Source organism: Mauremys mutica, chromosome 3, assembly GCF_020497125.1.
Source record: "Mauremys mutica isolate MM-2020 ecotype Southern chromosome 3, ASM2049712v1, whole genome shotgun sequence".
Lineage (NCBI taxonomy): Eukaryota > Metazoa > Chordata > Testudines > Geoemydidae > Mauremys > Mauremys mutica.
This window is the reverse complement of record NC_059074.1, coordinates 114,135,112-114,156,572: the sequence shown is the minus strand read 5'-3', so window position 1 is coordinate 114,156,572 and position 21,461 is coordinate 114,135,112. Positions and strand designations below refer to the sequence as shown.

Below are 21,461 nucleotides of genomic sequence, written 5' to 3'. Positions count from 1 at the left end.
ACAAGGCAGATATACTGAAATCTTGCCTCTAGAGCTTACACTCCTCAGTAACCAGGTGTTCAGAAGGAAGTGCCACAGGACAGATGAGGTGCCCTAACTGAGAGCTCCTTTGTGGCTACATCATTAATCTGATGAGTGTCCACTATTACCTGCAGCCTGAAGAAGAATATTCCTAGAGTCAAAAGGGGTCACACTCTTGCCTCTCCTCACTTTGGAAAAGCTTCTTGCTATTAATGGAACTGATGGGTAAGTATGCAGGAGTTTCTCTCCCATGAAAGGAGCATGTATGCCCAGGCAGCACAAACTTCTAGCTTCAAGAGAAGCAAACTGATAGTGCTTCCTCCAGCTGAGAGGAAACAATCTGATCTACTATGCCGTGATTTGAGGACTTTCTTTAGAGCTACCAAGGGCTTGCTTACATGGTGCCTGTGTTAACACAAACTGGATACCATTTTGTTTGTGCCAGCGCATCCACACGGGGCAGTTAGCGGCCAGCACTTTGGTGCGCCCTGCAATTCACACCCCCGTAGGCCACACTGTGTTGCAGTGTAGACGTAGGCCAAGATTTTTTGGCGCTGCATCCTTCTTTCTAACCAGGTAGCAACAAATCCTGTGAGAAAAGGCCCAGCCCTACATGTACAGGCTTTCAGACACAGTTGTATCAGAGCTCTATGTAATGCAATTATGTGAAAATAAACATTGCAACTTTAATAAAAATCTTGCAAATGCAGTAACTCAGAGCACTTGGAAACACAGCCCTGTCCTATGATCCCCTCTGGGTTATTAAATAATACCGCATTGGAAATTAGAACCTGCACTCTCTCAGGCCTGTCTTGACAGGCAAAAAGTGTGTCTTTTTCAATTGTGCTAGCTGAAAAAGACTGAAAAGCCCCATTAAGATGCATGGTAACACATATGATATATATGTTGTAGCTCCCCCCTGACTACAACATAGCCAGCTAACAAACATAACAAGCAAATGTGCCTTCAGATGTGCTAGCTTGCATCTTACCAGACTGTCCACTACTGGCCTCTACTGTGAGAGTAGGTTATAGAAATGGCTGTGATTCTTACCAGGTTATGGAAGTTGAATCTCTTAATCTCCCAGAATATTTTGCCCAATTTACCTCAATCCACTGAGTCAAGAGCTGTTCTGGGTACTGTGGGACAGGCAAGCAGAGGCAGTGCAACTGCAAGGATTGATTAGAGTGCTCTTTGTGGAGGTGGAGAAAAACCACTCCTGAAACACGATGCTTGGGAAATTTGCACGGATTCCATTTGTAATGGGATTTGTTATCTGGTGAGGGCAAAGCTCTCGTGATAGTGTGCCCTGAAGTGACAATAGCCTCCCTAAAAATACTGGTGATACAAAACCAGAACTCAGTGCTCCATAGGAAATGGCTAGTAGATTCTTATTTCATTTCCCAGTCCATCAAGCTATCCTCAGTGCTCTGTAACCTAGTCCATTCACTGTAGACTTTTACTTACCATCTGTTACAACTGTTTCTGTCTGCTGTCCATTCAGCTCCTCTGGCTGGAGGTTCAGCTCCACTTGCTCTTCCGCTATACCATTGATGTTGGATATCTGTCCATTCTTCTGTAAAAGCTGTATTGGCAAGAGGTGAGGTGGAAGGGGAAAAAGAGAGGGATACTGGTAAAATGTATTATAATTTTCAAGCTCAAAGTATCATTCCTTCTCTTCTTTCACATAATAAAAAAAATTCACCACTTCTCCTAGAAATAGTTTCACATTCAAATTCATTTTTATATGCATATGGTTTGGGGGAAATATAAGTACTAGACACTTACATAGCGCTGTTCTTTTTTAAAGATATTAATATTAACTTTAATAAACCATTCAATCACCAAAGCACCTCTGTGAGAGAAGTAGGTATCTGGGATCATATATTTTATTAGTCTGCTGCATAGGATTTCCTGAAGAAACCATCTTGCCTCAGAATTGTGCAGCAGAATCTAACCTTGCATTTAAGAAATAATTTAAGATTCTAGCACTTATGATTGAGAAGAAAAACTTCTGAATGTGAACTGAATCTGACTGATGCAGTGGTATCTTCCTGGGTCTACAGACAGCCTGAATCAGTAGCTCAAAGATTGATTTTCAGCATTCAGTTTGGGGAATGTAGGGGGTTAGCTCTGAAGATCGATGATCATTTAAAATGTCAACAACATTATTGCCATGTCAGCTTTTGGGAAGGGACTTTTGGGAGGTGATTTAGGAGTTCAAGCTCTTCCCTCAAGATTTTGTCACATATGACCACCACCCCCCAAAAAAAACCCCAAAAACCTGAAGCCCCAACCAATCCCCATGTACCCAAAATGAAAACCACTCTCACACCTTCCAGGATTATAAAAGCTCCAACTGATCCTTGCCAACATGCCAAAACCAGCTGTTTCTCCTTCTCCCAGACAACATCAAAAAGGCTGTGAGTCTGTCACGGAAGTCACAGATTCCGGGACTTCTGCAGCGGCCGGTGCAGCTGACCGGGGGCCACCTGAGCAGCTCGAGCACCCCCCAGCCATCCGCACCGACTACCGCTGGGGCAGTCTCGTCCCCTTGCCTCCTAGCATCCACAGGAATTTGGATGTGGGAGGGGGCTCAGGGCTGGGGCGTGGGAGGGGGTGAGGGTTCTGGGCAGCGCTTACCTCAGGGGGGGGGCTTCCCAGAAGCAGTGACATGTCCCTCCCTTAGCTCCTAGCTCTGCGCACTGTCTCTGCCCACAGGCAGCACCCCCGTAGCTCCCATAGGCTGCGATTCCCGGCCAATGAGATCTACGGAGCTGGAGCTTGAGGAAGCATGTGGAGCCCCCTGGCCACGCCTTCACCTAGGAGACGAGGGATGTGTTGCTGCTTCCATGGAGGAGCAGAGCCGGGTAAGGAGCCTGCCAACCCCACCAATCCCTACTCAGCAGCAGCAGGGGACCCAGGTTATGTACTGCTGCCCGCCCCTTCCCCACCCTTTCTCCAGTCCCAGCACCAGACCTGTCCACACCCCCAGAGCATCCATGGCACCCCCGGCCTCCTGCCCCAGAATACCTGCAGTGCCCCTGGGCCGCACTCTGCCCCAGAGCACCCAAGTTTTAGTTAGGGGTATATAGTACAAGTCATGGACACGTCACAGGCCATGAATTTTTGTTTACTGTCCATGACCTGTCCATGGCTTTTATTAAAAATACCTGTGACTAAAACATAGCCTTAAACATCAACAATGGAGATTTGACTTGTTAATTCAAATACATGAGGTATATTGACCATGGAAATTTTGGGGCAGTGTAAAATAAACTAAAACAACATACAATATACTTGTATTATTCAGTTTCATATTTAAATCAGTCAGCAAAACCTTCCATCTTTTAAATTTAGCACTGAAGTACCAGAGAAACGAAAGTGCTTTACTACAGAATTTAGACCCAGCTTGCTGCACAATGCATGGATACTTGATTATCATCCCCATTTTGCAGTTGAGTAAACAAGGAAAACTAACCCAAGGCAAGATGTCGATGGAATCTACACTGCACCTTTTGGGAAATCTCAACCACTACACCACAATTGGGGCAGGCACAGGGGTGAGCTGCAGACGGTTCGCAACGGTTCGCGCGAACCGTTTGCTAAAATTAGACGCCGGACAGAGAACCGGATGCTAAAGTTCTCTGTCCGGCGTCTAATTTTAGCAAACAGTTCGCGCGAACTGTTGCGAATAGGGTGACCAGACGTCCCGATATTTGCTTGTTTGTCCCGCGTCCCGACCAATGTTAGGTCGGGACACTGGGCAAACAAGCAAAGGCTCAGGAGCCCGAAAGGGCTCGCACCCTCCCCTGCCCCGACTCCGCACCCTCCTTCCCCCATTGGATCCCTCCCCAAATCCCCGCCCCCTCACTGCCCCATTGGCTCCCTCCCCAAATCCCCGCCTCTTACCAAGCACGCCATGCCCAGGAGACGCAGGGGAGCACGGAGTCGGGGTGAGTGTGAGTCCGGCCTGGCACCTGGAGGGAGAGTAGGGGGGCGGCCCTTCTCCCTACCTGGACAGCGGGACTCGGGAGCAGCCACTGCTGCAGCTCCCACTGCTGCGGGGGGAGGACGTGACCAAGCACGTGGCGCCCGGGCCCGAATCTGGGCCTGCTGCGGGGACCCAGCAGCGCGCACGCTGCGCCCAACCCCTGGCCAGTCGTGTCTGGGCATCATCCTCTTCTAAGCCAGGGCAACCAGTGTCTGACTCTAGCAAGGGACAGATCTACCTCAGCAACAGCTGTGTGAAGAGGCTGCTGGAGATTATAGAAGGGTCTGAGTTTCTCAGGCTGCAGGTGGAGGGAGGTGGCTGCTCTGGATTCCAGTACAAGTTTTCCTTGGACACAGTTATCAATCCTGATGACAGGTTGTTTGAACAAGGTGGTGCTCGTGTTGTTGTGGATGTGGACAGCCTGGCCTTTGTGAAAGGTGCAATGGTGGATTTCAGCCAGGAGCTAATCCGCAACTCATTCCAGCGATACTGGTTGGCTGCACAGAGACCTTGCCTGGTCCTGAACCTGTTCAACAGGGAACATTGGCACCAGGGCAGGTCAAAACCAGGCGAGCAAATTATGGGGTCGGCAACAAGGAACTGGTTAGGGATTACAACAGATATCTCATCCCTCTCACCAAAGTGTTTCCACCCTAACATCCTGGCATGGAGGATGAGACCATAATGGGCGATGTGACGGCAAACATGCAGCTGGTGGTTTTAAAAGGTCATTGTGCAGCGGAAGGCTTGAGTTGGCGCGTACTTTCTCCAGTATTTGCCAGTGGCAACCTCTCATCTGATATGAGGAGGAGCAATATTGCTCAGAACTGGAAGCCATGGGAGTGAAGTCGGACGCAGGGTGCCAGAGATGATACACAGGATACGCATATCGGCATGTAACTGTGTATCCACCAGTTCAAGGACTAGAATACTGTAAATGACCAAAGCTGTGTATTCTTTCTAACTAGGTTTAATTAAGCATAAGGCAATTAACATATGTAACCTTTGTCTAGGAACAAATTACAAGTGAATGAATATAAAAAGTAAAAGGTCACTCAGTTATATTTCTGCATGAAATGTTTTCCCCAATATTGTTACAAATAACACCTAAAATTACTATAATGGCACAATTAAAGAAAAAAATCTTCATATTTCAGCTTCTTTAATTTGTACAGTATTTCGTATATAGGCAATTTAACCTGTTTTTGAGGGTCTTCCACAGTAAGAGAGATTTTTTTAAAATATGAAATAAATTTATGAAAAAGCATAGGGGGGAGTGCTCAGTGGTTTGAGCATTGGCCTGCTAAACCCAGGGTTGTGAGTTCAATCCTTGAGGGGGCCACTTAGGGATCTGGGGCAAAAATTGGTCCTGCTAGTGAAGGCAGGGGGCTGGACTCAATGACCTTTCAAGGACCCTTCCAGTTCTAGGAGATTGGTATATCTCCAAAAAGGAAAAACAAAAAGAAGAGCACAAACATTGGCAGAGAAATTTAGGATAGTACCTGAAACTTTAAAGTAATTTTTTGAAATTGACTAAATATCCAGTTGATTGTGTCTCTTAAAGAGCTTTGTGTAAGCTCAAAGAGAGCCCCTCTGCCTGGCAAGGAGTGTGTTTTGGTAGCTCCCACAATGGGAGATGGTACAAAGAACAGGATGGGCCAGGTCCTGTGGGATTTCTAGCCTCCGACTTCTGGGGTAGGCTTGAGATTTTGCAGGATTCAGCACAGGATTTGGAGCCGTAATATCTCATGGGATCTGGCACAAGATCAGGGCTTCCTGGGGGGGTGGGGGGTGACAAGAGTTTTTCGAGGCCCCTAGAGCGGGGTCCTTCACTCACTCCAGGGACCCCAGAAAACTCTTGTGGGGCCTGGGCCCCCGGACCGTCTTCCGCTCTGGGTCTTCAGCAGCAATTCGGCAGAGGGGGCCCCCCACCGCCGAAGACCCCAGGCCCCCTGAATCCTCTGGGCAGCCCTGCACAAGATTTGGAGCCATGATCAGAGCCAGCTACTCAGAAACACTTCCTGTTTGCTTGTTTCCCCACCCTCCCTGCTGTGCCCATCCAGATGAGGACTCAGTGGGACAATCTCCCTGGGCTCTGCCTCCTGCTGCTGCATGTGGGCCAGCAGGCATGTGAGCTGGTAGGACTGTGCCTGAATCACTTTACCCCAGAGTGGTTCACTTTTGTGGTGCCCCTTGCAAAGCTGCTGTGGGGCCAACTCTGGCGGCAAGGTAAAGGATGCCTCCCCTCTCCTGTGTGCTCCCAGGTCTCGGGGAGGCTGTGGGGCTAGGAATTCCTAGGGAGGGCAGGGCTAAATTCCATGACCTGGGCAGATCCCAGGTGGAGATTCCTGGCTGCCTCAGGCTATGGGCCATGCCCATGAGGGGCTGCAGGACTTGAGTTGGTGGCAGCTGCTGTTGGATGTGTGAGTGAGCCCAGTCTGCCCCCTACCTGTGGGGTGGATTTTACCTGGTAACTCTGTCTTGCTTTGTTAATCTAGTTGGTTCTTACCACGGGCCCATTACTGCTCAGGCAGGGCTGGGCTGATCATCCTGATCTGGGACTGGGTCTGACACTCCCTGGCTTAGTTTTTGCTCCTAGTACAGATCCCCTTTCTATTTGTGCATTTGTCTGTGCTTGTGGTCTCTCCCTAATCTCCTGTGAGACACTAGGCATGCTTGTAGCCTATACATAAGTACAACATAGAAATTTGGATGTGAAAATGGAAACCTTCCATAGAATCATAGAATCATAGAATATCAGGGTTGGAAGGGACCTCAGGAGGTCATTTAGTCCAACCCCCTGCTCAAAGCAGGACCAATTCCCAACTAAATCATCCCAGCCAGGGCTTTGTCAAGCCTGACCTTAAAAACCTCTAAGGAAGGAGATTCCACCACCTCCCTAGGTAACCCATTCCAGTGCTTCACCACTCTCTAAGTGAAAAAGTTTTTCCTAATATCCAACCTATCCATCATGGGCCATAGGTAGTATGTCTGGTGTTGATACTGCTGGTGATGAGATGTGGGCAGCAAGACTGTTTTAATCAGACACTTATTTGGGAGTATCCATTTCCACTCCAAATGTAGACTCAAGGTCCTTCCCTACAGCAGTTTAATGGATTAAAGCCCTGCTTCAGACTGATGCACTTTAGTTACGGGATTTGCACATTTACATAATTACACTAGGGCAAACTTCGTTATTGTGGTTAGGAACTTAGACTGTAGAGATTGTATCATGTGTCTCACTCCGAAGATGGGACATTTCCACTCCTAAACATACTGATTATCTCTGTTCCTCCTCCCTGAAGTACAAGAATCTTTGTCCAGGAGAATGCAGCCTTTTAAATTATAATGTACAAGCTGAAGGAGAACAATCATTTGCAATTGGAAGGCAAATGACTACTCCCTGACCTTGCTGAGCCCCACCCTGTCCAATGGAAACCAAGACAATAGAGGTATGAATAGATTATCTAGTGAAAGATGCTTGAAAAGCCCTGTGATAATCATCCATTGAGCAAACAGTGGTGGGAAGGAGCTTGTATGTGAGACTCTGCAGAACTGAGCTGATTGTTAGCTTAGCTTAGCCAGGTAGTGTCTCAACAGAGACATCCCCCTCCAATGAACCCTTGCTTATAGAGCCAAAGTGACTCTGCTTGTCAAGTTAGGAGCTGCCTCTACATTAGAATTTCTGCCATTCTGTGAATATGGATAAATACGGTAGCCCCTGATGTACCTCTGTCCCTCAGTGCTCATAAGACTGAGCATGTCACCAAAGCATGATGCACCCTTCAATTTTGCTGGGCTGCAGTCTGGTCTGTTAAATGAGAGAATTTGAGCCCCATGTCCTAACTGTAGCCTCAAGGCAAGGCATTAGTGTAGGTGGAAGCTTAACCCCCATTCTGTAGCCAATGCCTGCATTATTAGACTATGCCTTAAAAATGACTTTCAGTATATCTATCTCTGTCCTTGCATACCATTCCTGCTCAAGCACATCAGTCAGTGCCAGTGAAGAATTCTTCCAGTCAGATGAGTGGTTCATGGACCTGGCTACTGTGTGAGTGCACCAGTCATTTGCTAGATGAACTGAACACTCATTACTAGATACCTAAATGGTGGAAATGGCTCAACTGTGGAATTTTTTCCTGCTCTCTCTCTTGTGTGCCCTCAAGTGAGCATGGGGAGTGCAGTTCCAATGCTGAATGAGCAGAACCAGCCCAGAAATGGAGTCCTACTTGCTCCAAATAGTCCATGCTTGTCAAATGTGCACATTGTGATCTCAGCAGAGACCTGTCTCAGTCTGTCTCCTCTGTACTCCCTGACAGCAGCTGGAATGCATATAACTCCACGCTTGCTGGATTTAAGGACAGGACACCAGGGCTTATTTTCACTCATGTCTTCCCCACTGTGAAAGTGAGAGATTTGCCTTCCTAGCATGGGGCATAGCAGCCCTTCATAGGGAAGGGAAGTAGTGACTCCATCTGCATGGAATCCTTAATGTGACTAAGGCTCTCAAAGCACTCTCTCTTCTGTGTAGAGATGTTTAACAATTACCACCACCAAACAGAAACATTCATGCAATATTCATTTCACGGCCAAGCATGTGCCTGGGCTTAACAACGGCATAGCTGATGTTCTCTCAGGGTTTGTCTACACTGGCAAGTTTCTGCACAGTAAAGCAGCTTTTTGCATTCAAACTGCAGATGTGTACACACTGCCAAGCCACTTTGTGTGCAGAAACTCCTCAGTTGCATCACTGCAAAAAAACCACCTCAAAGAGAGTAATAAGGCTATTTGTGCAGAGGCTCCAGGGCTGTAATTGGCCTCCGGAGTTGTCCCATGAACACAGAGGATGTGTGTGTGTGTGGCGGGAGCTGATGTCAGGGTTTCCCCCTCTCCCGCCCTCAGGACTGGTTGCTTCCTGTTGCAGTCTGAACATACAAGACAGCAAGCGAAGGTTGCGGATTTCTCGAGCCATCTAGACAGACTTATGTGTAGTGCTGGAGAGGAGCCGGTGGTCGTGATACATGTAGGTACCAATGACATAGGGAAGGGTAGGAGAGACATCCTGGAGGCCAAATTTAGGCGGCTAGGAAAGAGACTGAAATCCAGGACCTCTATGGTGGCATTCTCAGAAATGTTCCCAGTTCCACGCGCAGGGCTAGGTAGGTAGGCAGGCAGAGCTTCAGCGTCTCAATGCGTGAGTGTAGAGAGGAGGGGTTTACGTTCATTAGGAACTGGGGAAACTTTTGGGATGGGGGGAGCCTATACAGGAGAGATGGGCTCCACCTAAACCAAAGTGGAACCAGACTGCTGGCAGTAAACATTAAAAAGGTCATAGAGCATTTTTTAAACTAGGAGATGGGGAAAAGCCAACTGGTGCAGACGAGCATGTGGATCGGACAGAGACTTCTCTTAGAGGAGAATCTATTGATAGAGATTGTCTAGGTTATAGTCAGGAACAGAGGATGGAAGAGGATAATGTAAGGGCCAGATCAGACGAGAAACATTCACGTAAAGAGGAATCTGACACATCAGAAAAGGGCAGACAATTAAACAGTGACAAGTTTTTAAAGTGCTTGTACACAAATGCTAGAAGTCTAAATAATAAGATGGGTGAACTAGAGTGCCTTGTGATAAAGGAGGATATTGATATAATAGGCATCACAGAAACCTGGTGGACTGAGGACAATCAATGGGACACAATCATTCCGGGGTACAAAGTATATCAGAAGGACAGAACAGGTCATGCAGGGGGGGAGAGTGGCACTATATGTGAAAGAAAATGTAGAATCAAATGAAGTAAAAATCTTAAGTGAATCCACATGTTCCATAGAATCTCTATGGATAGTACTTTCATGCTCTAATAAGAATATAACATTAGGGATCTATTATTGACCACCTGACCAGGGCAGTGATAGTGATGATGAAATGCTAAGGGAAATTAGAGAGGCTATCAAAATTAAGAACTCAATAATAGTGGGGGATTTCATGTATCCCCATAATGACTGGGAACATGTCACCTCAGGACGAAATGCAGAGACAAAATTTCTCGATACTTTAAATGACTGCTTCTTGGAGCAGCTGGTATGGGAACCCACAAGGGGAGTGGAAACTCTAGATTTAGTCCTGAGTGGAGCGCAGGAACTGGTCCAAGAGGTAATAATAACAGGACCGCTTGGAAATAGTGACCATAATATAATAACATTTAACATCCTTGTGGTGGGAAGAACATCTCAACAGCCCAACACTGTGGCACGTGATTTCAAAAAGGGGAACTATGCAAAAATGAGGGGGTTAGTGTTGAGATGAGTTCCTGTCTGCATCCTGTAGAACTTGCCCATTCCGGTATTGCCCTGGCCTCTTCTTTTGTCATTCAGTGTTGAACACATTCTAAGACAATATGCATTTCCTCACCTTTTGGGGGCAAAGCCAGACTTTAAGGCACCTGCTCCCCTACATGGTGTAAACTTTGCTTGTGCCAATCAGAAACGAACACAAACAGGTTTTGGGCCCCGTCCCCTATGACACTTCTATGATGTCATAGTGGGTACTTTATGGCCTGCCTGCCATGTGCAGGCAGGGAGAGGAGAAAGAAAAACGAATCCTGTGTATACCCGTGTATCCTGTGTATACCTGTGTATGCCCGTAACCGAGCCTGATCACCTCGAAGCCTCTCTCTCAGCTCACGTGTTTCAAACAGAGCTTCTACGTTTGCCGGTCGTTATGCGTTGGTTTGTATTTGTAAGTATCAGTTATTACTAAATGCTGCATCTTTGTTTATAAATATTGTTAGTAGATATTTTAGTCATTGTGTGTTTTAAGTTTCATTAACTCTATTAGCTAATCATACGCTGCCCCCTTACCCCTTGTAATTATCCCCAATAAAACTTTTAAATTGATTAAGTTTAGTGTGTGTGTGTGTGTCTGCAGTTTGCATCGTGACCCACACTCTCCTTGCATCCCTTACCAATATAGTCTGTTGCCACGTGCAGCCTGGTAAATAACAGGCCTGCATTTTCTTTCGCCCCTGCGAGCCCGTGGCAATCCACATGGCGTCACGAACAGGATGCAAGGGAGTTGGGCCATGCCCGTGGCATGCTGCAGACTGCGCAGATTATGAAACTGAACAGTTCCAATATTTGCAGTTTCACCTTTTTACTAGCCAAAATTCGACTAATCCAAAAATAGAATGGATCTGTTCCCTTGGCTCGGGCAAAACTCTAAAAGGCTATACTGTGCCTTTAACCCGGGCAGATACTCTGAGGCTGTTTCCACCGTCCTGTTTAGCATGATATGCAAGGCCCTTGATCTGTGCTCTGTCCTCCACGGGGGCACAATGTTTGCAGCTAAACAGGCAGCCCCAGGCTCTCCTAAAGATGATAATGAGGAGAAGACAGAAAAGGTAGAGCCCATCACTTCCCCCCGCCCCAGTCCCTCTCAGAAAATTTTGCCACCCTCATATGAAGCTCCTAAAACTCCTCTGTATCCAGCTCTGCCAACAGCCCCCGAGTTTACTGAATCTAAAACTGTAGCAGAAGCTTTGCCTATTGCGATAACTAACCTCGATGGAGTTAATCTTTCTTGGCTCAGGTCTCGCTACGTTCCTAGGTTGCGCTTCACCCCCTCTTCCCCCCCTCCGCCTCTCCTCACTTCGGCTCTCTCTTTTTGTTTTAAAAATTAAAAGCTATAGTTTTTACAGAAACCTCCAAAAAATAAAGCAATTGAAAACAGAACAAAACAAGAAACAAAAAGAAAACAAGGTAAAAACTTTAAATACGGTAAATTAATTATTTTAACCCTCCAGGAATGCAACAGCTGGAATTATTCCTAACTTTCTTGAAGATATGGTTGCCAAGCAACAGAAGTGCACTCTTTGCTTCTTATTCTAACCACTAACTAATATTTGTAACATGGGCTTTTCTTATTTCCATATAGCAGAGTTTTAAAATAATGTTAAATATAAAGTAATGCAAAATTCCTTGTTACCGAATTAATACAATACATTTGGCAAATACTAATATATTTTTATCAAATTTATGCTACAAGTTTTAAATAAGGTAATATTCAAATGTTTAACCCTTTTACTTTTTATTTTTGGTTGTGTTATTTTGTATAAATATGAATAGAATTTTGGCGCCATTTGTTTTTAATTGTAAGTTTGTCCTGTATGTCATGTGTGTGTGTTGTGTCTATGTTGTGTGTGTCACGTGACTATTTTTTTTTCAAAAAATTATTTTTATTTTGTTGCAACAAGAGTCAATTTTATACCCTTTTAAAAATATATATATATATAAGATGTGGTACCACACTATTTTAAAATCATGGTTGGGGTGTAATCATAGTATATTAACACCAATTTTTTGTGCAAAGTTCAAAAAGGTTTCAGTTACAAATATATGTACATATATTTCTGCCTCAACAAATAATGCAATTGCAAACAAAGAAATTCTCTTTTATCAATCACAGTTTTGTTTTTTAAGTTTTTTTTTTAATTTGTTATTCAAAAAAAAATGTAAGGGGAAACCTCAACATTAAGGTAAAGATAATATTAACAAATGTCAATTTCTTGTTTGGGCTTTTTATAAACTTGTTTGCACTTTTAATTATAGTTATAAGAATGTCATAACCAAAATGTTTTAAAATAACAATTTATGCATAAAGCTAACCAAACAATTTCAACAGGTTTCCACCTTTGGCTCCCAAACATAACAAAAAAGCATCATAAAAGTATACCCTCAAATACCCTCAAAGTATTTGCATGTATCTGTATTTAAAATTTATTTTGGTTTAATTTTATAGTTGGTTTGTATTTGTTATACTGCTCTCCTTCACAACATCTTTGCCCACTGCTCTCCCTCACAACATCTTTGCCCACAGAGCCCTTAGGAGAGGGTGGACTACAAACTTGGTTTGCCGCCTACTGGGTGCAGGAGGTCAGCGGAAACCAGTCCCTGTCAGCGCTGAGTCCAGAAGATTGTCTTGTTTGCTCCACTCAGTTCTCACCTAAATATCCATTACCCTTTCAATTTGTACCAATAGTTTATAATTTTTCTTCATTTAATATATCTAGTGTAAATTGTTCTTCCCCCTATGTGCAGTGGGCTGCTTTTACTGTTTGTAATAATTGTTCTTCACAATTTAATTCTTATGTGTTTCCAGTTCTTAATGCTTCAGGTCGAAGTGATCATAGCTTTCCTTTAATTGAGAGTATTAAAGTTCCAGCATCTCATTGTTGGGTTTTTGTTGGTAATAGTTTAACCCCAGCCCCTACTTGGGTTGGTACTTATTCTAATTGTTCTATGTGGAGTTTCTCTTATGCTAATACCTCCCTAACTTAACCCACTCTTTTTGGACAGCAGCTTCCTTCCTCGCCTCCTCTATTGTTAGTTTTAACCCTGTTGGTTATATGATGTTACGTGATCAAGTGCTGTTTCAATCCCTTGCTATTGAAATGCTTGCTAATACTACAGGCAAGGGCCTCTTCTTAATTAATCAGCACTAAATACATTAATGATTCAATATTTGTTACAATCTTCCTCATTTTGTACTAAATTTGCTGAAGTATCCCAACTTTGCTGATAAATGCTACGTTTCTTTGCCTTCTATTTCTCCTAATTTGTCCTCAATTGTTAAAGACCTGCAAACGTTGAGCTCTACTGTCAGAGAGTCAAGAGAGTCCTTCCAGTTTTGGTCATGGCTCAATTGGCTTGGCCTTGCGCCCTACAAATCCTATTTCCAATCCCTGTTTGTGTCCCTTCTGGTTGGGCTTGCTCTTCTCTGTCTTGGATGTGCCTTCATTAAAGCCTGCATTCACAAGTTTGTTGCCTCGGCGTATATCGCTTCCACCCCCGAAGCGCATCCCCTCGTAGGTGGGGATGAGGAGTCGGACTCGGAAGTTTAGGTTTTCAGCCTAACTATTTCGGCCAGGGCACGGGGGCATGTTGAGATGAGTTCCTGTCTGCATCCTGTAGAACTTGCTCATTCCGGTATTGCCCTGGCCTCTTCTTTTGTCATTCAGTGTTGAACGCATTCTAAGACAATATGCATTTCCTCACCTTTTGGGGGCGAAGCCAGACTTTAAGGCACCTGCTCCCCTACATGGTGTAAACTTTGCTTGTGCCAATCAGAAACGAACACAAACAGGTTTTGGGTCCCGTCCCCTATGACACTTCTATGATGTCATAGTGGGTACTTTATGGCCTGCCTGCCATGTGCAGGCAGGGAGAGGAGAAAGAAAAACGAATCCTGTGTATACCCGTGTATCCTGTGTATACCTGTGTATCCTGTGTATGCCCGTAACCGAGCCTGATCACCTCGAAGCCTCTCTCTCAGCTCACGTGTTTCAAACAGAGCTTCTACGTTTGCCGGTCATTATGCGTTGGTTTGTATTTGTAAGTATCAGTTATTACTAAATGCTGCATCTTTGTTTATAAATATTGTTAGTAGATATTTTAGTCATTGTGTGTTTTAAGTTTCATTAACTCTATTAGCTAATCATACGCTGCCCCCTTACCCCTTGTAATTATCCCCAATAAAACTTTTAAATTGATTAAGTTTAGTGTGTGTGTGTGTGTGTGTGTCTGCAGTTTGCATCGTGACCCACACTCTCCTTGCATCCCTTGCCAATATAGTCTGTTGCCACGTGCAGCCTGGTAAATAACAGGCCTGCATTTTCTTTCGCCCCTGCGAGCCCGTGGCAATCCACAGTTAGTTAAACAGAAATTAAAAGGTACAGTGACTAAAGTGAAATCCCTGCAAGCTGCATGGGTGCTTTTTAAAGACACCATAATAGAGGCCCAACTTAAATGTATACCCCAAATTAAGAAACACAGTAAAAGAACTAAAAAAGAGCCACCGTGGCTTAACAACCATGTAAAAGAAGCAGTGAGAGATAAAAAGACTTGCTTTAAAAAGTGGAAGTCAAATCCTAGCGAGGTAAATAGAAAGGAGCATAAACACTTCCAAATCAAGTGTAAAAATGTAATAAGAAAAGCCAAAGAGGAGTTTAAAGAACGGCTAGCCAAAAACTCAAAAGGTAATAACAAAATGTTTTTTAAGAACATCAGAAGCAGGAAGCCTGCTAAACAACCAGTGGGGCCCCTCGATGATAGAGATAGAAAAGGAGCACTTAAAGACGATAAAATCATTGCGGAGAAACTAAACGAATTTTTTGCTTCAGTCTTCACGGCTGAGGGTGTTAGGGAAATTCCCAAACCTGAGACGGTTTTTGTAGGTGACAAATCTGAGGAACTGTCACAGATTGAAGTGTCACTAGAGGAGGTTTTGGAATTAATTGATAAACTTAACATTAACAAGTCACTGGGACCAGATGGCATTCACCTAAGAGTTCTGAAAGAACTCAAATGTGAAATTGCGGAACTATTAACTAGGATTTGTAACCTGTCCTTTAAATCGGCTTCTGTACCCAACGACTGGAAGATAGCTAACGTAACACCAATATTTAAAAAGGGCTCTAGAGGTGATCCCGGCAATTACAGACCGGTAAGTCTAACGTCAGTACCGGGCAAATTAGTCGAAACAATAGTAAAGAATAAAATTGTTAGACACACAGAAGAACATAAATTGTTGGGCAAAAGTCAACATGGTTTCTGTAAAGGGAAATCGTGTCTTACTAATTTATTAGAGTTCTTTGAAGGGGTCAACAAACATGTGGACAAGGTGGATCCAGTGGACATAGTGTACCTAGATTTCCAGAAAGCCTTTGACAAGGTCCCTCACCAAAGGCTCTTACGTAAATTAAGCTGTCATGGGATAAAAGGGAAGGTCCTTTCATAGACTGAGAACTGGTTAAAAGACAGGGAGCAAAGGGTAGGAATTAATGGTAAATTCTCAGAATGGAGAGGGGTAACTAGTGGTGTGCCCCAAGGGTCAGTCCTAGGACCAATCCTATTCAACTTATTCATAAATGATCTGGAGAAAGGGGTAAAAAGTGAGGTGGCAAAGTTTGCAGATGATACTAAACTGCTCAAGATAGTTAAGACCAAAGCAGACTGTGAAGAACTTCAAAAAGATCTCACAAAACTAAGTGATTGGGCAACAAAATGGCAAATGAAATATAATGTGGATAAATGTAAAGTAATGCACATTGGAAAAAATAACCCCAACTATACATACAATATGATGGGGGCTAATTTAGCTACAACAAATCAGGAAAAAGATCTTGGAGTCATCGTGGATAGTTCTCTGAAGATGTCCACGCAGTGTGCAGAGGCAGACAAAAAAGCAAACAGGATGTTAGGAATCATTCAAAAAGGGATAGAGAATAAGACAGAGAATATCTTATTGCCCTTATATAAATCGATGGTACGCCCACATCTCGAATACTGTGTACAGATGTGGTCACCTCATCTCAAAAAAGATATACTGGCACTAGAAAAGGTTCAGAGAAGGTCAACTGAAATGATTAGGGGTTTGGAGAGGGTCCCATATGAGGAGAGATTAAAGAGGCTAGGACTTTTCAGCTTGGAAAAGAGGAGACTAAGGGGGGATATGACAGAGGTATATAAAATTATGAGTGATGTGGAGAAAGTAGATAAGGAAAAGTTATTTACTTATTCCCATAATACAAGAACTAGGAGTCACCAAATGAAATTAATAGGCAGCAGGTTTAAAACAAATAAAAGGAAGTTCTTCTTCACACCGTGCACAGTCAACTTGTGGAACTCCTTACCTGAGGAGGTTGTGAAGGCTAGGACTATAACAGTGTTTAAAAGAGAACTGGATAAATTCATGGAGGTTAAGTCCATTAATGGCTATTGGCCACGATGGGTAAGTAATGGTGTCCCTAGACTCTGTTTGTCAGAGGGTGAAGATGGATGGCAGCAGGGAGATCACTTGATCATTACCTGTTAGGTTCACTCCCTCTGGGGCACCTGGCATTGGCCACTGTTGGTAGACAGGATACTGGGCTAGATGGACCTTTGTTCTGACCCTGTACGGCCGTTCTTATGTTATGTTCTTATGCTGACACACTCTCTGTTCCCCAAAACACATTGTCTCTCTCCCTCCCTCCATACACACACACACTCCCTATCACACACTCCCCCCCCCCACCCCCGCCAACTTCAGTTGAAAAGCAGCTGGCAATGTAGTAGGATGCCCATGCAACAATGGGATTGGGGAACCTGCATCATGTGATGCTGTGCCTACCCCCCCGAGGCATTGCAAACCCTTCCCAAAGCACCCTGCCGCCAGTTGTACAGTGGGATAGCTACCACAATGCACTGCTGTCTTTGCCATTGCAAGAGCTGCTAATGTGGATGCGCTCCAGTGTCACAAGGAGCACAATGTGGACACGCAACAGAGGTTTAATTCCAGTGTTTTAATAAAAGTGGTATAACTTGTGGCACAGAAACTTGCCAGCATAGACATACCCTTAGTTGCAGGTCAGTGGATTCAGAGCACTAGCACAGGAAGCCAAGGCAGTGCTAGAACAGATGCCGGGAGCCCTATGGAATCTTGGTTACTAGAATCAATATCCACTGCCAAGAGAGCACTTGCACCACACACCTTTTTACCTTACACAATGGCATGAGGAGTTTCGGGGGGGCTGGGGTCTACATCAGAACCCCAAATTTGGCAGTTCATGATCTTGCTATAGCTAACTGGTTGTCCAGGGTGTTCTTTTACTGCAGGTCTGCTGATTGTCTGGACCCCTATTGTGGATTGATGGTCCCCAGGATATGGAAGGGTTGGGCCATGCTCCTGGGGTGTGGAGCAATGTCAGGAAGCCAGGTTCCTTGCAGGTCCTTAGGAATTAGTTGAGGTTCTTCCTTGAGTCTCTCGTTTGGAGGGTAAGGCTGTACTCTACAAGGCAGCCTTCTGTTGGCTTTTTTCAGGGCCTTCCCTATCAGTGAGTTGTTCCCTTCAGCCAAGGGAGATTCTTTCGGGTGGGGGTGGGGGCTTCTTCATAAAAATCTTGTAGCTGTGAATGGTGGTTTTGAGGAGCCTGGGAACACCACCAGGCGGAATCAACTTATGTCACTCAGGGGTGTGAAAAAACACGACATACATTTTGCTGGCATAAGTGGTAGTGTGCACAGTGCTATGTTGCTCTCCATCCTGTCCGCATAGAGTGGCTTCAAGAGCGATCTTACAGTGGTGCCAGTGTAAGGTCTCTAGTGTAGACGTAACCTAAGTGTCCTTGCCTTCTTCTATATTGTGAGCACACCAAAGCTGTCTCTCTCACCAACAGAAGTTGGCCCAAAATAAATAAAATAAAGCCACCTCAAGAAGAGGCATAAAGCTTTTGCAACAAAGCTAAAGTGACGAAGTGTCAGTGTAGACACTGCTGCTTGATTTGTCGACATAACTGGCCTCCCCCAGTATCCCACAATTCCTGCCCTGACTGCTCTGCTCACTGTTTTGATCTATGCTGCCCTGCAGGCATGCACCCCTTTCCTTTCAAAGATTAAATCATTAATGTGGAATGCTTCTGGTGCCCTGCACTAGGAATACAGGGGCAGGCAGACTGGTGCTGCGGGGGGGAGGGGGGAAAGTGTGAGGGAGGGGGAGATGGACTGCTGTGCTGCTTTGACATTCCTCAGCAGTGAGAGCTCACAGAGCTGCTCAGGATGTGTCTCCCGGCAGCTGAGGCGGCTGTGGGAGAACAGAGGGAATCACAGAACCATAGGCAGGCAGGCAGAGCAGGCTGCTTCGGGAGCATAACTTTTACCGACAAAACTTTGTAGTGTAGACGAGGCCTTAGAAATGGAGCTTTGAGATATGGTTAGTGACTGCAAACTGCTCCTGTTTTAAAAGTTGTTTGCAGTGTTGTTGTAGCCGTGTAGATCCCAGGATATTAGAGAGACAAAATGGGTGAGGTAACAGCAGAGTTTTGCCGCCAAAAGTAGCTTTGTAGTGTGTATACCTCCCCTGTTTTGTCAGTTTGTAGACAAGACTTAAAGCAGATCCTCCTAGTTACATATAATTTCCTTCAATACCTAGTCACACTCATGTGACATCTACATTGAAGACCTGCTAATTAAATGAAGGGTCCTTTGCTAAATGCCACCTTTCAAACAAAGTAAAGAACAAAATAATCTCTGGATGTGTGAAGCACCAAACTGGGTGGAGAAGGAACAACACTTTGGATTATAAAAATCCTTCCCAAACCAGTTAAAACAAGCTTTTGAATTGAGAGGTTTATTTCTTTGGATTAACAAATATCCTGTTGCAATGGAATCTCAAATCAGCATACAAAGCACTTGGCAAAGTTGTTAAATCTGCCTCTTATTTCAATGACCCACTTATTTGCCAAACCTCTGTCTGAGAAAGCTCCATTGTTGTTTGCAGTGTTGGTCTGAGGATATGAGAGAGACCAGGTGAGTGAAATAATATCTTTTATTGGATCAACTTCTGCTGGCGAAAGAGCTCTGTGTAGCTCAAAAGCTTGTCTCTTTCACCAATAAAAGATATTACTTCACTCACCTTGTCTCTCTGACAAAACTCCACACACTCCAGTGGAGTGTGTATTAGGGTTCATGGTAGTCTGTTGAAAAGCCCTTAATTAAGTCAAATTGATTCCACCTGGTGGTGTTCCCAGGCTCCTCAAAACTGCCCTTCACAGCTACAAGATTTATGAAAAAAGATACCAATGTAGCATAATACTAATACCACAGATGGAATAATTTGGCTTCACAGTTTTCATTACATGCTGAGACCAGATATTAAATAGAAGCGGGGAAATGGGGAAGAGTTCAACACTCAGATTACATTCCCACTTCTCACATTTTCTTGTTTGCAAAGGTAAAGCACAGGCCCCTTAGAATGAGTAGTACTCCGGAGTATGAGGAACTGCAGACTTTGATATGGTCGTTTTGCACGTCTACACAGAATTAATTTAAGCTTTTAAATTCCATTGTAACATACTAAAGGCAGTAATAAAGATGGAGTATTGACTTAATGTTTGTAAAGTACTTTGAGATTCTCTAATGAAAATCTACCAAAGGATATATTATACACTTTTAAAAGGTGTTTTCATAATTTCTTTGTACCAAGCTTGCTTGAATAAATTAAAATTTGTTTTGCTAAATATTATTTGTACAGACTATTATTCAGAATTGAAATTAAATAGCAAATAAATAAAATTGGTAACCAAGGACCTAATTATCAAACAAATCTACATGTTTAACTTTACATAAATGAGTTGACTCATTGGCTCCAATAGGACTACTCATGAATAAAGTTACGCTCGTGCACATGCATTTATTTGCAGGCCCTCAGAGTTAAGGTTGCTTAAAGTCAAATTCAGTTACCACCATCTCTAAATTTCAAGGAAACCACAAGGCAATAATAATTCATGTATTATAACACTCAAATATTGCAGCCTCCTCACCTCCACCACAAACTCTCTTGAGTTTCCTTTTCCACTTTTCTCACTCAAACACACAACCTTAACTCCAACCACAGCTAAATTAAGATTTATTCTCTATAGACACACATGCACTCAAAATCTACCATTTGTTTATTTGTAGATAAAAAAGTATGAGGTCGGAGACATTGTTGTGAATTTGAATTTGTTTTAGATGACATAAAATTATGCATTGTGTTTGGTTATACATTGGAAGTGCCAGGGAAAGTATGTTTTTTTGTGCTGGAATTAGAAATAACAGGTCTTCACTGACCTCTTTTTCCTGTAGCATTTTGTCTGGAAATGAGACATCACAGCTAGAGGTTGAAATCTGAGCTGTAGCTGTGTCCTCACATTCCAAGTCCTCCAAACGCTGGCCAAGGAATGCAAAATTCCAGCCCAAGCACTGTTTATGGCAGAATGAGCTATAATCCTCTGAAAGTACAGTAGCAAGACTCTGATCAGAAAAATTACAAGCGTTGGCCTTAGTAAGTGTTTATTTTAAACTATTTAATTAAAGAAGATTTTTTTTTCCAGAAGAGGAGATTTCTTGATGCCTACATGAAGGGCACCTGTAAAGGAATTATGGAATATTTATTTATTTATTTCGAATTCCTACAAATATATGCAAAAGCACTTACCATATGTCATCAGTACCTTTGCCACAAATTACAAGTAGAACAAAACCAGCAGCTAACCCTTCACCAAAAAACTTGGGCCTCAATACAACTCCTTTACCTCACAAACCTTATCAAGCTCATCTCCACTCCAAAGCTTATGAGCGCTTGCAGTGTTCTCTGACTCAAACCTGGGTTACTTCAGACAGAATTCAGTGGTGAACCCCCCATCCACCGCTGCCCTCATTTAAACCAGCAATTCTGACAGAGTAAGATTTTTAGTTAAGTAAATTGAGGTGATCCAGTTCCTGCAGTGGATGTCATTTTACTGTGGCAAATAGCTTACTAGTATAAAGACAAAACTCACTTCAAAAGGATTTTCAAAAATCCTGGAAAAGGATAGCGCTATACACTGTTCTACATTCTTCTCAGACAATCACTCATGGCATACTAAAAAAGA

The 21,461-nt window shown here is 43.9% G+C and overlaps 1 protein-coding gene across 2 annotated transcripts in view; it reads right to left on the bottom strand.

Annotated features, from left to right (window-relative positions):
• AKAP12 (A-kinase anchoring protein 12) overlaps positions 1 to 21,461 on the bottom strand; it is a 143,157-nt gene that overhangs the window by 55,606 nt on the left and 66,090 nt on the right. Inside the window, exons 1-2 of one of the 2 annotated variants that reach the window (XM_045009784.1) lie at positions 20,659 to 20,710; positions 1,489 to 1,606 (exon numbers count right to left, since the gene is read on the bottom strand). In XM_045009784.1, coding sequence (XP_044865719.1) covers positions 1,489 to 1,606; positions 20,659 to 20,676 — 136 coding nt within the window. In that variant the 5' untranslated portion in view covers positions 20,677 to 20,710. Of the gene's footprint in view, positions 1 to 1,488; positions 1,607 to 20,658; positions 20,711 to 21,461 lie in introns of those variants that run through there. The other variant, XM_045009783.1, reaches the window with a different exon arrangement.